Source organism: Miscanthus floridulus, chromosome 6 (assembly GCF_019320115.1).
Source record: "Miscanthus floridulus cultivar M001 chromosome 6, ASM1932011v1, whole genome shotgun sequence".
Taxonomy (NCBI): domain Eukaryota; kingdom Viridiplantae; phylum Streptophyta; class Magnoliopsida; order Poales; family Poaceae; genus Miscanthus; species Miscanthus floridulus.
In genome coordinates, this window is record NC_089585.1 from 133,037,925 (window position 1) to 133,055,076 (window position 17,152).

Below are 17,152 nucleotides of genomic sequence, written 5' to 3' on the forward strand. Positions count from 1 at the left end.
GGTGCCATGCGAATGCTCTCTTGGTAGCTATTATTGTAAGAAAATTCAGCTAACTTCAGGCATCCATCCCACTTCTCATGAAAAGAAATGGCACAAGCTCTCAACATGTCTTTGAGCACTTGGTTCACCCTTTCGGTTTGATCATTAGTCTGGGGGTGATAGGCTAAACTACGGAGGAGACTAGTTCCAAGACACTCCTAGAGTTGCTCTCAGAAGCGAGAGACAAAAACTGATCCCCTATCAGAGATGATAGTAAGGGGAACTCCGTGTAGGGTCATAATCTGGTCCAAGTACAACTCGGCATACTTTCTGGTAGAATATGTGGAATTCACTAGGAGAAAGTGAGATGACTTGGTAAGGTGATCCACAATGACCCAGATAGAGTTATAGCCCTTGGATGTGCGGGGTAAACCCATAATGAAATCCATGGAAATATCCTCCCATTTCCAAATAGGAATGGGCAAGGGCTGCAGATATCCTGGAGTATGCATATGATCTGCCTTAACTCTACCACAAGTGTCGCACTCTGCGACATGCTAGGTGATGTCCTGCTTCATGTTGGACCACTAGTACAAGTGGCGCAGATCATGATACATCTTGTTGCTGCCCAGATGAATAAACAGCTTTGAATGATGGGCTTCACTCAAAATCTTCCTTCTTAGCTCCTCACTGAATGGAACCACCAGTCTATCCTTGTATCTCACTACACCATGCTCATCAACACTAAAGTGAGGGCCATGCCCTTCGGCAATCAATTTTCTAATGTGGGGAATTTCTTTGGGGTCTTGCCATTGCTCTAGAATAATCTGCCCAAGCAACTTTGAGGTCAAGGCAAGGTGAGCCAGCACTTCTGCATGGTTGAGAGACAAAGTTGTTTCCTCAACCTGATGTGACTTTTGGCTCAAAGCATCGGCCACTACATTGGCCTTTCCTGGGTGATATTGGACTTCCAAGTTATAATCCTTTATCAATTCTAACCATCTCCTTTGCCTCATATTTAGCTCAGCCTGAGTGAAAATATACTTGAGGCTCTTGTGATCTGTAAAGATATGCACTTTGTTGCCCAACAGATAGTGCCTCCAAATCTTTAGAGCATAGACCACAGCAGCCAGCTCTAAGTCATGAGTGGGGTAATTCACTTTATGCTTTTTCAGTTGGCATGAAGCATAAGCTATCACACGCCCAACTTGCATAAGCACACACCCCACCCCTATCTTCGAGGCATCACAATATACATCAAAGGGTTGGTCAATATCTGGCTAGGCCAACACCGGAGCAGTGGTCAGAAATGTCTTTAGAGCTTGGAAGGCTTCTTCATAGGCTAGGCCCCAATCAAACTTAGCTTCTTTTTGGAGCAGCTTGGTCATTGGCTGAGCTATCTTGGAACAATCCAGGATGAAAAACCGATAGTACCCAGCTAGACTAAGGAACTGATGAATTTGGTGCACAGACTTGGGAGACTTCCAATCCAACACATCTTGCACCTTGCTGGGATCTACTGAAACGCCGTCAGGTGTCAACACATGCTCCAAAAACTACACTCGATCTAACCAAAATTCACACTTACTGAATTTAGCATACAGCTTGTGCTCCCTTAGTCAAGCCAGTACTATCCGAAGGTGTTGGGCATGCTCTTCATTATTCTTGGAATATATTAGGATATCATCAATGAATACTACCACAAACTTGTCTAGCTCCGGCATAAAGACTAAATTCATCAGGTACATGAAGAATGCAGGAGCGTTGGTGACACCAAAAGACATCACTAGGTACTCATACAGCCCATACCTAGTAGAAAAAGTTGTCTTTGGTATATCATGTGGCCTGATCTTGATCTGATGATAGCCTAAACGGAGGTGAATCTTCGAGAACACCTTGGCACCAGCTAACTGTTCGAACAAGGTGTCTATGCAGGGCAAAGGATACTTGTTCTTAATTGTTACCGCATTAAGAGGGCGGTAATCCACACACATCCGTAGAGTACCATCCTTCTTCTTCACAAAAATGGCTAGGCAACCCCATGGTGAAGAACTAGGATGGATGGAACCTTTTTCCATCAACTCTTCCAGCTGCTTCTTCATCTCAGCCAATTCCCTTAGAGCCATGTGGTACGGGCGTCTGGAGATAGGAGCAGTACCAGGCTCTAGCTCAATGGAGAATTCCACCTCTCTGTCCGGTGGCAACCCAGGTAGATCTTCAGGAAATACATCCAGGAGCTCACATACTATCAGAATGGAGGTAAGGTCAGGAGAGGCTTCAACATGGGCAGCAACAGGTAAGACTGGATCTGAGGGTACAAGAAGAGACATCCTATCCTCAGAAGAAGGAAGCCGTAATTCCACACTTCTCTGCTTCAAATCCAAGACTATCCCATACACCCGCAACCAGTTCATTCCAAGGATTGCATCAATGCCTTGCCCAGGCAGTACCATGAACTATAGGCGGTAAGTGTGGGTGGCTAATACGAAGTTTGCTGTGTCCATTCGGTTATTGATGCACATCTGCGAACCCATAGTATGGATTCTATAGGCATACAGTATAGGCATACGGTATAGCCATAAGTGGTATATTGTGCCGGTCTATAAATCTCATGCTCATAAATGAATGTGATGCACTAGAATTGAACAACACATAGGCTAGATGGGAGTCGACGGTAAACATACCAGCCATCACCGGTTCCTACTGCAATATCTGCTCAGCATCTATGAAATTCACCTGTCTGGATCGGCTGGCTAGCACCTTCCTCTTGATCATGGTCCACTTGACTAGCCTAGAGTTCACCGATGGTTGAGCAGACTGAGCTGGCTGGTTCTAGGGACACTCTCGGGCATAGTGGCCATCTTTGCCACATTTAAAACAAGTGCTAGGCTTGTTCCCAAATCCTTGGCGAGGTGGGACTTGCTATCCCTGAGGCCGCTAGGGCTACACCTGCTGAGTGGGTGCATGGTACTATGTGGAAGAAGTCTGAGAAGTATGATGGGGCTATCGAAACGAATGCCTGCCTGATGGTTGATAGGGCACCCGTCAGACAACCTGTACCTTCTGAGTATGAGGGTGGCTAGATGACCCTGTGGCCACCCGCTTCCTCTTCCACTCTGCCTGGGAATCCCGCTGCAAGCCCTCCATGGTGATGGCAGCGTTCATTAGTGCCCCGAAGGTCTAATAGTTCACAGTGTACAGCTTCTCCTAAAGGATATAAGAGAGGCCACGAAAGAAGTGGCCCTTCTTCTTCTCGTCAGTGTCCACATGAATGTCAGCATACTGGGACAAGTGATTGAACTTATTAACGTAGTCCATCACTGTCATACTCCCTTGTCATAGCTCTAGGAACTCAGTCAGCTTTCGGTTGAGGACACCAGCAGGGATATAGAATTCTCTGAATGTGGCGGTGAACTCCTACCAGGTCGTCGGATGATCTAGCTGCTGCATGGCATGGAAGGTATCCCACCATGCACTCGCGGACCCCAATAGCTATTGCACTGCAAAGCGCACTTTCTGCTCGTCAGCCACGTTGACCAATAGAAACTTGTGCTCCAGAATGCGAAGTCAGTGCTCTGTATCCAGGGGCTCATCTATCGGTGTGAAAGTGGGCGGGTGGGTCTTGAGGAAATCCTGGTAAGAGGAGGGTCCCTTAGGACAGCGAGCACCACCCCCGTTCCCACCATTGCCCCTGTGGCCTCCGCGGGTGAAGCCAGCGATAGCTTGTGCCATTAGCTCCATGGCACGGGCTGACTCACGATGAGCAGCCATCAGTTCCACCATCATCTCAACGTGAGTCATTAGCGGTGGCGGTGGTGGTGGCGGTGGCGGGAAAGGATGAGGAGCCAGAAGTGGAGCCTCCTGGCTCCCCCCGCTGCCATGATCATTGGCCCAGCCACTCTCGCCTTGGCCCTCGCCAAGACCGTGAGCTGCCCCAGCATTGGTGCTCCCACGTCTAGACCTTAGATTCATCTATAAGAGATAGGAACCATCCATTTAGAAAAACCTTCCCGATCAGAAGCAAGGGATTATAGAAATGACAGCACATTTATTAAAGCATTCCTTTAGTTAGTCCTATCAATTTACTAATCCAATTATACGTGTAGGGGGATTTTAGTTTAAGCAAGATGCTATTATCATGATGCATGCTTCGGCCTATACGTTCACTCAAGACGGAATATAGTGGCATCCGTAAAATTTTTGGCACATCGCACACTCACTTTCCGTATACTGAGCGATTTCTTACGCAACGTAAGTTAGTGTACCTGCATAAAACTAATTAGATAAAAACAGTGCCGCTATCCTAGATAGACCATATTGCTAGGGCTTATACTTATTTACATAATGTAATCGCATCCTACTTTTCACAAAACTTTTGTTGGTCAAATTTTTAACTTTTGAAAAAGAGTGATGAAACTCATAATCATTATTGGCTCTGGTACCAACTGTGGTAGAACCGCCCAAGATAACATGCTTATGGAGGTGCTCGTCTTCCACCAGACACTAAGCACCCCGAAAGCAAGCTACTGCGGACGGTTTCTGTCGGGCACACCCCAAGGGAGAACCCAATAGATCCACATTTTTCCCAAGGATCCAATAATGAGAACAAGTTACAATACTTGTCCATTTCATACAACAAAAGTTCTTAAAAATTACATTATTACATTACCAAATGTTAGAGTGTGGAATAATAAACAGCGGAATTTTAAAAATAAACATCTAGCGATAAGGAACGAGGATCCATCTAAGCCCACCAGAAGAATCCTCCACACAATGGTACTTCTCATGCATTACCTGCAACAGGGGTAAATAAACCCTGAGTACACAATGCACTCGCAAGACTTATCCGACTAGTGGGAAATAATTTCCCGACTCCAAGGAATATGATAAGCTTTATGGTTTGCTGGTTTTCTTTTGGCAGAAAGCAATACTATTAGTGAGTCCTTACTTATGATATTATTCATAGCCGTATTAATTTATTATCTATCCATTCTATGTAAGCACATGTTCTACTTTCAAGCAAGAGTTGAGCAATCAGTTCCATTTCATTACCTTCCATCTTTCAGTTCTTACTACGATGCTAGAGTTAAGACAAGCCATACCGACTCGGCGGTGATTCATGAATCAGTGTCCCCAGCTGGGTACCCCAAAAACACACGCCCCGCATGTACCCCAGGCACAAGCAAGACTAACCCATCACCCTCCTGTCCTAGGTGTCTAGGTCCCCGTCCAAACTTAGACTCCAAGCCCCCACTCCTGAGTCCTAGACTCAGTGCGGTGCAAGGACCTCCACCATCCCTGCCTAGAATCAGTCGGTCTGGAAAGAGCCGGTGTTGATAGAATATCGTCGGCAGTCCTTCGAGGGGTATCCCACGAAGGTAGATTGATCGGTAGGGGAGCACGAGATCAAGAACAAGAAGGCAACAGAGACACACGAGTTAGACAGGTTTAGGCCGTCAGTATGACATAATACCTTACTCATGTGGTTTGTTGGTTTGTATTAGCTATCATATGATATGCCGTGATTTTAGAGGGGGTCCCTGCCTGCCTTATATAGTCCGGGAGGCAGGGTTACAAGTCGGTTAGATCTGAGAGATACCTGGAAAGTAATAACTGATTACAGGAATCTTGGGATCATACATATCCTAACAGATCTCGTAGTATCTTCTGGATATCTTCCCGATGTCTTGCGGAAGGCGCCGAGCAGAGTCATGCCCCGCAAGGCTTCTTCTTGTGGGCTGGGCCACCCCTAGGGGCGCAGCCCATGTGGTCTGCCATGGGTATCCGGGGTCGTACACCCCACAGCTAGTCTCCGAGCGCCTTGTACCTGTTGTGCAACGTTGTCTTAAGCTTGTCTGAGCAGGTGCTAACAACGCCGAGCAGTCAAGCTCATGGTCCAACCACCATGCTAAACTGCCGAGCTACATGAGCCGTCACCAAGCAGTGTGAACCGTTGCCGAGCAGCATAACCTGTCGCCGAGCAGCGCGACCTATCGCCGAGCACCGTGAACCATCGCCGAGTAGAATGACCAAAGTACGGCTTTCCATAAGGTTATAAGGAGCTCAAGTTTAGAATCGAAAATTTCTCTGCAGTGGACCAAGTGTGCCCACTTAGAGTCCGAACAAAGTTGTAGGAGTCAATCTTCCACTATAGGCATCTAGTCTTCTAGAAAAAAAATCCCGCACACTCACCGCGAGGTGAAGTGTGCCCACTTAGTCCCCGAGCCTGACAGCAGATGATGTAGTCATGTGGTGCCAGGGTTAGAAACTTGAAGAATAGTAGAAAACTAGCCGAGCAGGCAGCCAGTCCCCGGTTGTGGCCCAAAAAAGAGACAAAACACATTCACCGCAAGGTGAAGTGTGCCCACTTAGTCCCTGAGCCTGACAGTAGGTGGCGCAGTCATGTGGTGCCAGGGTCAAAAATAGAGAAACAATCAAAGACCAACGGAAAGGACCGCCAGTCCCCGAGCTGCAGGCGGAGTTATCGGAGAAATCCAATCGTGGAGGAAAAAACGGATTAACGGCTGGACAGTGTCAGTTACTTAGCCTCAATAAATGGCGGAGATGTCAGCGATATTTTGGTGTGGAGCAACTGAAGGCAGCGATAAATGAGCACCATGGGCTGCGGTTGCGCGGAAGCCCAAGTAACGGCCCATTTGCCGCTTTGGGGAAATCACAGCGGCGCAGATCGCGGGAACGGTTCCCAAAAAACCCTTGAATGTAGAACGGTGGGGAGGATCCTATATAATAGTGCTGCCGCAGTCACCGTTCCCACCTTTTCCACTTCATCTTCCTCCTCACTTCTCGCGCCGCCCAATCTACAACCACAGTTGCCTCCGCCGCCGAACCCTAACTAGATCTGAGAGATGGCGCCGAAGAGAGGAGCTGCGAAACCGAAGAAGACGAGTCCCAAGAAGGCGAATGCCATGGCCTGACACGACGAGGAGTGGGTGCCGTCACGAATAGGAGAAGCCGAGCTGAACCAATTGGTGGAGGCCGGCGTTCTCCCTGACCGTGCGACCGTCGGATGGCGGCCAGCTCTCGGTGAGTCCTTTCCCACGCACTGACGAAGCGGTAGTATTCGAAGACTATTTCTGGCGCGGGTTAGGGTTTCCTGTGCACCCATTTCTGAGGGATCTGTTGGAGCTCTAGGGGGTTACTCTGTGCAACCTCCACCCCAACACCATTCTACACATCTCTATCTTCATCCACTTTTGGGAGGCATACATTGGCATCCTACCCCACTTCAATCTTTTCCATCACCTATTCTAGCTGAAGAAGAGAGGCGGCGCTGGTTCGAAGGTGGTCGGCGGGGTGTATCTCCAGCTTTTGGATGAGATGGCGAGTGAATATCTTACCATACCGTTGAACACTTCGCTGAAGGGGTGGAACACCAGATGGTTCTACATGAGACAAAGCCACCCAGCGATGCGTTGTAACGCCGACCACATCCCAGAAAGCCAAAGGAGTTGGTCGGAGCTACCGAGCAAGGATGACATGGATCAAGTGAATGAACTCCTTGGCTTGATAAAGGGCGTGAAGACCAATGGCGGATTGGTAGCGGCGAGTTTCATAATGCATCGCATACAACCCTGCAAGGAGAGGGCGCACCTAGGCTTTGAATTCAAAGGGGAGACCGACGGGACTCGAGAGAAGCCCGAAATTCTTTCCAGGAGCGACGTCGAAGAGCGAACTACCGAGTTGTTCGCTCCGCTATCCTCCTTCATTCTGTCAGGGTACACGAAGCCTTTCAATTGCAAGAATATGCCTCCTCAGGTGAATATCTTTACTATATGTTTTCGAGAATTTTATTTATACTGCCGAGCAATAAACTATATGTTTTCGAGAATTTTATTTATACTACCGAGAAACGATTGGACGCCGTAAGTGGATGCACGTCGACCTGTTCAAATTGAGGAGAGCTCCGTTGGTGTCTCCTCGGAATCCAGAGGAATGGACACTGGTCGGACGAAGAGTCCTCCCCCAGTGTTGGCGAAAACTAGGGGAAAGAGGTCGGTGGAAGATGAGCCGGCTCAGAAGAAGAGGAAAATAGCAGCGACTGCTCCCCGCAAACCAGGCGGGATCTCTCTAGATGATGACCAGACCAATCGAACTTGAAGAACTGCGATGTTCGATTGGTCTGACGATGACGAGATTCTCATGAACCCTCCCTCGAGCACAAAAGGGCCTTTGCTCTACCCACGCGCGGAACAACAAACCGGGGTAGGCGAAGAAGTCCTTGAGGCTCTGACAAGGAGAGTCCCTGAACATCGAGCGGAGGGAATTGTGGTGCAGCAGACGTCGGAAATCCCCGCAGAGCGGTCAATGGAGATCCTAGAACAACAAATGATAGTAGCCCCAGAGCAGCAGGTGGAACCAAGGCCGACCAAGGAAGAGCCGAGAATTCCCCCGCCGAGAACAGGAGTCGACCCCGCAGCTGCGCCCAGAGGCTCTGGCCGGCACCGTCGGTTCAAAAAATTGAACCGTCAGACCAAACTGTAAGTGCTCTTGTGCTATAGTTATTTTGCTATATTTTCTTTACTTATGTTGTTACTAAATAACTGATTTGATACAGTGCAAGGCGGGCAATAGATCTAGCCCCACCCGCTCAGACTGATCGGTGACCGGAAACTTGCCCTGGAGCGGTGGAGACGCCAGCGGGCCACATCCTAGAGTCCCCGAGTGCTCGGGAGCACGCGGGGGAGCCAATTGCTGCCCCTGGTGAGCTTCCTGGCGGCGAGCGACTGCCTATAATGGCGAGCGAATGGGCGATAGCTCCTTCGGTGACGGTGGAAACGGGAGTGGAAAAGCTTTTGGAGTCAAATGAACAGACGGCAGTCCCCGATTCTTTGGAGGGCATGGTCAGAACTGCTATCCGACCACCGAGCCCCAAGGTTGTCCCTCCGGCTGCGATGGAGGAGGATGAGGTGGAGGAGATCGTGAGCGACGAACCTCGACCTCAAGCAGTCCGGATTCTCTGAAAGCGCGGTGAAGAAATAGTTATTGTTGAAGAGGAGGACACCACCAAGGAGTTCAGGAGACTGGAGACTTCCCTTACTGGTGTGATGAAACAGATCAAGGTGAATACTTTGTCTGGAAAGGTCCTAGTCATTTATTGGAATTGGTTAACAATAATGTCATCATATTTGTTGTAGGAAATATCTCGAGCTGTCGAGCAGCGCCGCTAGCTAATAAAGAGAATGGAGCCCCTTGCAGCGGAGAATGAAAAACTCAAAGAGGCCAGGAACCTCTCGGAGAAGAATATCCAGCGAGCCCAACGCGAACGAGACCTTGCGGAGTCCAACGCGCGGGACCTAGAATACCAAAAAGGGGTCCTTACTGAAAAGCTGGCAGTTGTGTCTGAGCAAGTGCGGATGCAGTCCGAGCAGCTGGCCGCTATCTCCGACCAACTAAAATATGCTTCCGAGCAGCTGGAGAGGAAAAGTGAACAGCTCAATAGTGTATCCAAACAGAAAGCAGGTACGGTACATCAACGAATGTACTTTAGTATTGCTGAACAGTCTCATTTCCATTAATAACTGATGTGCTTGTAGAGCAAGATGCTGAGCTCGGCCAGATGCGCCAGACCATCGATCAACTTCACCAAGAAAAAGCAAAGGAAGCAGAGCAGGCGGACAAACTTGCTGAGGAGCTGAAAGGTGAATTCCTTCTGGTCGGTATCATTATTGTAGTAGCTCCTCATATAACAGATCATTGTAACTCTCGCATGTTATCGTCATAAAGCCAAAGCACAATTCGACGTGCTGGTGTAGGAGGCCAAGGTCCAGAAGGAGAACTTTGATACTATAGTCGCCGCATTTAAGCCGGTGCTTGACTGCATCGACCTGAAGACGGCCACTTAGCACGACGGTAGGCGGCAACACCCTGACATCGTCATTTAGAGGTGCAAGGCAGCATGGGAAAACTTCAAAACCTTCAACCGCGATGCAATTACTACCGTCGCTACCCATGTCCTTGCGGTTGTTCGGTCCCATTATCCGACCACCGACCTTCAGTCCATAGAGGGTGGGTTCGCAGAAGGACTAAGCGACGTGGAGACCCAGTAGCTAGAAGATGAAGTGGAGGATGCAGCAAAAATGCTGGCCGGCGATATAGATCTGTTTGGCGAGACGGATGGTGATGGCGGAGCTCATTAATCTAATTATAGAAGACCATCTGTAAAACCTTGACTGTGTATTAGAAAACACGATAGCGCAAAAACAAGTACTTATCAAATATTTGTCATAAGGTGCTTGTATATGTAATATATGCAGTTTGCTTATAGTTTGGCGAAATAATCTTCAAAGTTTCAAACCTAACACGGTTATGCGTAGTTCAATTAACATTCGACCAGTTGGTCTGCTACTGGTCCCTATGGCCTTGGCCAACCCATAGTCCATAACGTCGAGCGTGGAGCCTGTGCACGTGTAGGAGTAATAGACATGACCCAGGAACCGTAGCCGACCACCCATGACGTAGAGCGCAGAGCCCGTGGCACGTGTAGGGAAAAATTGGTGGCTGAGTCTTTTCCATAAAAAACAGCGCTGAACGTGTTCTGGTCGGCAGCTGTTATACGAACTTGGAGATAAAGGCAACACAAGCGGCGTCCGAGCAATGTATTCTATGTTGAACTTTTCGGCCTTGGCTGACCCATAATCCATAATGTCGAGCGCGGAGCCCGTAGACATGTAGAAAAAATAGGTGTGACCAAGGGACCGTAGCCGACCACCCATAATGCAGAGCGCGGAGCCTGTAGCACGTGTAGGGAGAAATCAGAGACGGGGTCATCTCCGAAGAGAACAAAAAAGAAAAAATGTTGCTCTCCGATCAAAGAATGTTTTCGCTATATGGAAAACATGCTATGCGATTTGGAGAAATCGAGTTTCGCGATTTGGAGAAATCGTGTTTGGAGAAATCGTATTCGGCGTTTTGGAGAAAACGAGTTCGGCGATTTGCAGAAAATGTGTTCGGCGGTTTGGAGAAAACGTGTTCGGCGGTTTGGAGAAAACGGGTTCGGCGATTTGGAGAAAACGTGGTCGGCGTAGTTACGGCGATTACGTACTGGAGTTTGTTATGAAGTAGCATATAGCTCGACGACCATAAGTGGTTGTTAATCCACAATAGAGACAAAACGAAGACAAGTTATGGAGACCAAAAAACATTACTGAATATAAATTTGTATAGTATATATCTGTAGTGTTTCAAGGATAGAAACGTATAAGGTGTTCGATGTGCCACGAGTTGGGAACATCGACTCCTTCTAAGTCACTTAGGCGATAAGAACCTGGTCGAGTAACCTCTTTGATGATATAAGGCCCTTCCTAGGGGGAAGAGAGCTTGTGCAAACCGTCAGTCTTTTGTTTTCTGCGGAGAACGAGATCGCCAACAGTAAATGAACGACCTTTGATGTTTCAGTTGTAGTACCTCCGCAAGCCTTCCAGATACTTAGTTGTACGGACACAGGTGATTAAGCGCTCTTCCTCGGCTCTCTCAATGTCCTTAGACCGGACAGCCTCGGCCTGCTCTTTATCATAGTTTTCCACTCTAGGTGCTTGGAAAGTAACGTCCACTGGTAGTATGGCTTCTGAGCCGTAGACCAAAAAGTATGGAGTCACACCGGTGCTGCAATAGCTTGAGTATGTAGTCCCCAGACTATAGCTGGAAGCTCCTTGAGCCATCTGCCTGGGTGCTTTTCTTCTTTCTGATACAGTCATTTTTAGGGCATCAAGGATCATACCGTTCGCCCGTTCGACTTAACAGTTGGCGCTTGGATGGGCAACAGAAACATATTTGATGGAGATGCAACGGTCCTCGCAGAAGTCCCAGAAGTGATGTCTAGTAAATGTAGTTCCGAGATCGGTGATGATGCTATTTGGTAGACCAAATCTGTGGATGATATCTTCAAAGAGCTCAACTTCCTTTTTTGTAGTAGCCGAGACGAGCGGTTTATATTCAATCCACTTGGAGAACTTGTTAATGGCGACATACATGTACCGGAAACCACCTGGTGCTGGCTTGAAAGGCCCGATCATGTCTAGTCCCCAGCAAGCAAAGGGCCAGGAAGCTGGGATGGTTTGCAGCTCTTGCGCGGGCATGTGTATTTGCTTAGCGAAGAATTGGCATCCTTCACAACGTCGGACGAGATCTTCTGCATCAGTGATGGCTGTGGGCCAATAAAAACTAGCTCGAAAAGCCTTGCCGACCAATGTTCTCCAGGCCGCATGGTTGCCATAGGAACCAGAGTGAATTTCAAGAAGCAGCTTTGCTCCATCCTCTTGGGTGATGCATTTCTACAGTATCCCTTCCTTGGCACTTTTCCTCATCAAGCTGCTGTCCACCAGCACGTAAAGCTTGCTCCGACAAACTAGGCGTTCAGTTTTAGTCTTGTCTGCGGGTACCTCGCCGCTGGTGAGGTACTTGCTGAATTGCTCCCTCCAATCGGCGACTGGCAAAAGTACCGCAAGTACCAACTACTCGGTAGGGGGAACTTCTTCAACTTCCTTATCTTCTTTGATGGATGGCGCTAGGAGATCTTGAATAAAAACCCCCGGCAGGATCGCGGACCGAGAAGAACCGAGCTTGGATAAGTGATCGGTGAGTTGATTTTGGTCACGTACCACGTGGTGATACTCGATACCATAGAATTTTCCTTCAAGCTTTCTGATTTCAGCGTAGTAAGCATCCATCTTCTCGCTGGAATAGGACCAGTCTTTGTTGAGCTAGTTGATAACCAATGCGGAGTCCCCATACACCATTAGGCATTTGATGCCGAGCTCGATGGCTATACGAAGACCATGGAGACATGCTTCGTATTCCGCGGCGTTGTTGGAAACTGGGAAGTGTATTCGAAGAACATAACATAGCTTATCCTTGGTCGGTGTAATGAATAGAATGCCCACACCAGCACCGTTGATGTTAAGGGCGCCGTCGAAGTACATCACCCAGTGTTCGGGGCAAGCAGCGGTGATGGGCTCTTGGATCTCAGTCCATTCAGCGACGAAGTCAGCAAGCACCTGTGACTTAATGGTAGGTCTGCTTCTGAATTCAATGGAATATGTGCCGAGCTCAACAGCCCATTTAATGATGCGGCCATTGGCTTCTTTGTTGCGAAGAATGTCCCCCAAGGGGAACTCAGTGACCATGGCGATCTTGTAGTATTCGAAGTAATGTCGGAGCTTGCGCGACGTAATCAGAATTGCATATAACAGCTTTTGTACCTGAGGATAATGAGTTTTTGGCTCATTAAGTACTTCACTGATAAAGTAGACTGGATGTTGCACCTTGTAAGCGTGCCCGGCTTCCTCGCATTCGACGACGATAGCTGTGCTCACAACACGGGAAGTGGCGGCGATGTATATTAGCAGAGTCTCATCTGGCCTTGGCGCTGTCATGATCGGCGGCTTTGTTAAGAACAACTTGAGCTGCTCGAAAGCTGAGTCTGCCTCCTCCGACCAGGAAAAGTGCTCGGAGGCCTTGAGGAGCTTGAAGAAAGGTAGCCCTTTTTCACTGAGGCGTGATATGAAGCGGCTTAAAGCAGTCATGCAACCTGTAATCTTTTATATATCCTTGACACATGTTGGCCGTTTCATATTGGTGATGGCGGAGACCTTGTTAGGATTAGGCTCGATGCCTCGAGCACTGACGATGTAGCCCAGTAGTATACCGGATGGAACTCCAAAGATGCACTTTGAAGGGTTCAGCTTCCATTGGTACTTGTTCAGATTGGCGAAGGTTTCTTTGAGGTCGGCGATAAGGTTGTTGGATGTCTTGGTTTTAAAGACCACGTCATTGATGTAGGCTTCGACGTTGCGGCCGATCTGCTGGTCGAGGCACATCTAAATGGCCCTTTGATAGGTAGCCCCGGCGTTCTTGAGTCCGAAGGACAATTTTTTAGCAGTATGCACCGAAAGGTGTAATGAACAACGTTTTTATCTGGTCTTCTTCCTTGAGGGAGATCTAATGATAGTCGGAGTAACAGTCAAGGAAAGAGAGTAGTTTGCAGCCGGCGGTAGAGTCTACAACCTCGTCTATCCGAGGCAAGCCGAAGGGGTCTTTAGGGTAGTGTTTGTTAAGATCAGTATAATCAACGCACATTCTCCATTCTTTATTCTTTTTTCGAACGAGAACAGGGTTTGCTAACCAATCTGGATGATACACTTCTTTAATAAACCCGGCAGCTAAGAGCCGTTTTATTTCTACCCTAATAGCCTCCTTCTTGTCTGGCGTGAATCGGCGGAGTTTCTGCTTGATCGGTTTGGCGATCGACGAGACATTCAAGGAGTGCTCGATCTTCTCCCGTGGTACCCCTAGCATGTCTGCAGGTTTCCAAGCAAACACATCGGCGTTGGCACGTAGGAAGGAGACGAGCGCGCCTTCCTATTTGGGGTCAAGGTGAGCCCCAATCTTCATGGTCTTGGAGGCATCGTCGAGGCCGAGGTCGACCTCCTTGATTTCCTTGGACTTGGCGGAGGCGCGGGGAAGCTCTAGCTCTGGAATCTCCATGTCATCGGCGGGTACTGTCTTGGCTTCGGCGACCATGCTACCATCTGGATGGAGAGGTCGGTGGCTTCAGCGAGAGCGAGACTCTCTATCTCGCAAGCGTAGGCAACGGAAAGGTTGGCCCACAAAGCCAGGACTCCTGCAGGCGAAGGCATCTTCAACACCAGATACGCGTAGTGTGGTATGGCCATGAATTTGGCCAGAGCTGGCTGGCCAAGTATGACATGGTAGATGGTGTCGAAGTCGGTGACGTAGAAGTTGATATGCTCGACATGGTAGTTGCTTGCTGTGTCGAACTGTACTGGTTGGGTGATCTCTCCAAGTGGCCTGGATGCCCTTCCAGGTACCACACCCCAGAAGGAGGAGTCCGAGGGTGTGAGATCTGATATCACGAGGCCCAACTCCCTTAGGGCTCCAGCGAAGAGTAGGTTCAAAGCACTGCCACCATCAACAAGGACTTTTCTGAAGAGCACCTTCTAGACGGTTGCGTCAAGGACGAGGGGGAAACGCCCCGTATATGGTATGTCTGCCCATTGGTCGGCCCTACTGAAGGTGATAGGGACCTCAGACCATGGGCGATAGCTGGGGTCGGCGGTAGTTTCTTCTGAAGCAACGGCGAGCACTCATCGAGCGGCAAGCTTCCGTTCCCTTCGACTCTCAGTGGAGGCGAGGCCCCCAAAGATGGTGGCGACCACCTTATCATGGTCCTGAAAGGCGTTGTTGTTGTTCCCAGGTGGTCGGTGACCTCTGGCTCCATCGTTGGTGTCATCATCGAGCCTCTTGTCCTGGAACTCCCTGGCCAGACCAATGCAGTCCTTCATCTTATGTTTGGCGTTCTTGTGAAGAGGGCACGGGCCATCGAGGATCTTTTGGTACTGCTCATCGTAGTTATGCTTGGCGCGAGGTTGATTAATGGCAGTAAAGATGTGTTCTGGCTGGCGGCGGTGATTTTGGCCAGGCATGTGTCCTCCTGTTCGCTCACGGCCGCTATCACGATGATAGCTGCGGTCGTCAGGACGGCGGTCGCTGGGACGTCGGTCATCGGGACGATCGTCGTATCGGTGAGGTGGTCGCTGAGTGCCTGCATCCTCATTGAAGCGCACCTTGGCTTCCTCTGCATCGGCATACTGGTTGGCGGTAGTTATTATTTTGCCGATACCGGTCGGTGGCTTACGGTTGAATTTGGAGCGAAGCTCGCGATGGTGGAGTCCTCGGATAAAGGCGGTGATGACTTTAGCTTCCGTGATGTTGGGGATAGAGTTCCTCATCTCAGAGAAATGCCGGATGTAGCTACGGAGGAACTCTAATGGCTTCTGATTGATGCGGCTGAGATCATGCTTCGTGCCGGGTCAAGTACACGTGGCCATATAGTTGTCGGTGAAGACTTTCTTCAACTCTTCCCATGAGCCGATGGAGTGCGGCGCAAGGCTGGTGAACCAGCTCATGGTGGGTGGCGTTAGCATGACAGGGAGATAATTTGCCATGACGCTGGTGTCTCCTCCCGTGGCGCGGATGGCAGTGGCGTAAGCCTGCAGCCACTGAGTTGGGTTCATTCTTCCTTCATAGGGCTCGACCCCGGTGATCTTAAAACCATGGGGTCATCGAAGCGTTCGGAGTGCCCTTGTGAAAGCCGGAGGCCCCTCAGGGTTGTCGACACCATAGTCTGTGGAGTTCTGGTCGGGGATAGGCTCGAGGGCTGAGTTCGGGTTGCCGTACTCCTTTTCATAATCCTGGTGGCAACGCACTTCATCTTCATGGCGACCAAAGCGATGTTGCTCCATATGCCGCTGCGCATCCCAGAGGTTGCTAAGATGTACTCTAGCATCCTGTTCAACCTCCTGGTCATGTTGGCGATGGTGTTCGGCGTGATGCCCCCCGGGTCCCCCTAGAGAGGTAGCGATTGGTCGGCAAAATGGCTTTGACTTGGGCGGCGATTGGACCTCGGCGCAGCTGATCGGTGAATCGTGCTCGTAGAGCACGAAGGTCTCTGATCCTCATGGATCTCATTGACCTGACAGTGAGCCGCTTTAAGCATGGCGGCGATCTTAGCGAGCTTGGGCGTTTGAGGGAAACGAGCGAGCTCGTTGGCGGCTACTGCCAAATTGGCGCTTGGAGTCTTGAAGACGTCGTGGCCGTCGACGCGGAGGAATTCTTCGTCGAGGTCACGGTAGAGCGGGAGCGGTCTTCCCTGAGAGTCAAGCCGATTATTCCGAGCAGCCTCGGCCCTCATGATGGCTGTCTCGTTTTCTCTTCACTGCGCGCGGTTGACATTCCGGTTCTCCCAAGCAACGCGCTCCTCCTCGGTTTCGTCGTTCTGGGGAGGGCTGTCGATGCTGACATTGAAGATCGCACCACCTCAAAAGGGTGGAAGGAGAAATTGATCGGAGAAGGTTTCGGCGAGGGTCTCTATAGAGCCCTGAGACTCAGAGCCCGGAGCTTCTTCCGTGATGGTCTGGAGGTGTGCCCTTGGGCTCTAGCCTAAGTGTAGCGTGTTGACAGCTGGCGGAAGCTGGACGGCGACCTAGTTGGCGAGTTTGCCCCTTAGGGCATGTTGGTGAGCGGCGGTGGCATTGGAGAACTCAAAGGGTAGGGCCGTAGCCCCTGTAGTTTCCCGAGCACCCTCCGATAGATCTAGATCGGAGGGTGGTCGGTGCTGAACCAGAGTGTCCAGTGC

At 49.6% G+C, this 17,152-nt stretch overlaps 1 protein-coding gene across 1 annotated transcript; it reads left to right on the forward strand.

Annotated features, from left to right (window-relative positions):
- The first annotated feature begins 9,179 nt into the window (after positions 1 to 9,179).
- Positions 9,180 to 9,842, forward strand: LOC136461273 (uncharacterized). The gene is made up of 3 exons (XM_066460637.1): positions 9,180 to 9,459; positions 9,534 to 9,652; positions 9,753 to 9,842. Exons 1-3 carry the CDS (start codon positions 9,180 to 9,182, stop codon positions 9,840 to 9,842), a joined length of 489 nt encoding a protein of 162 aa, XP_066316734.1.
- Positions 9,843 to 17,152: the final 7,310 nt, after the last annotated feature.

Coding starts and splice junctions, on each gene's coding strand:
- LOC136461273 (XM_066460637.1), top strand. CDS start 9,180: ATGGAGCCCCTTGCAGCGGAGAATGAAAAACTCAAAGAGGCCAGGAAC. Junction 9,460..9,533: donor TGTATCCAAACAGAAAGCAG/GTACGGTACATC, acceptor ATGTGCTTGTAG/AGCAAGATGCTGAGCTCGGC. Junction 9,653..9,752: donor TGAAAGGTGAATTCCTTCTG/GTCGGTATCATT, acceptor GTGCTGGTGTAG/GAGGCCAAGGTCCAGAAGGA.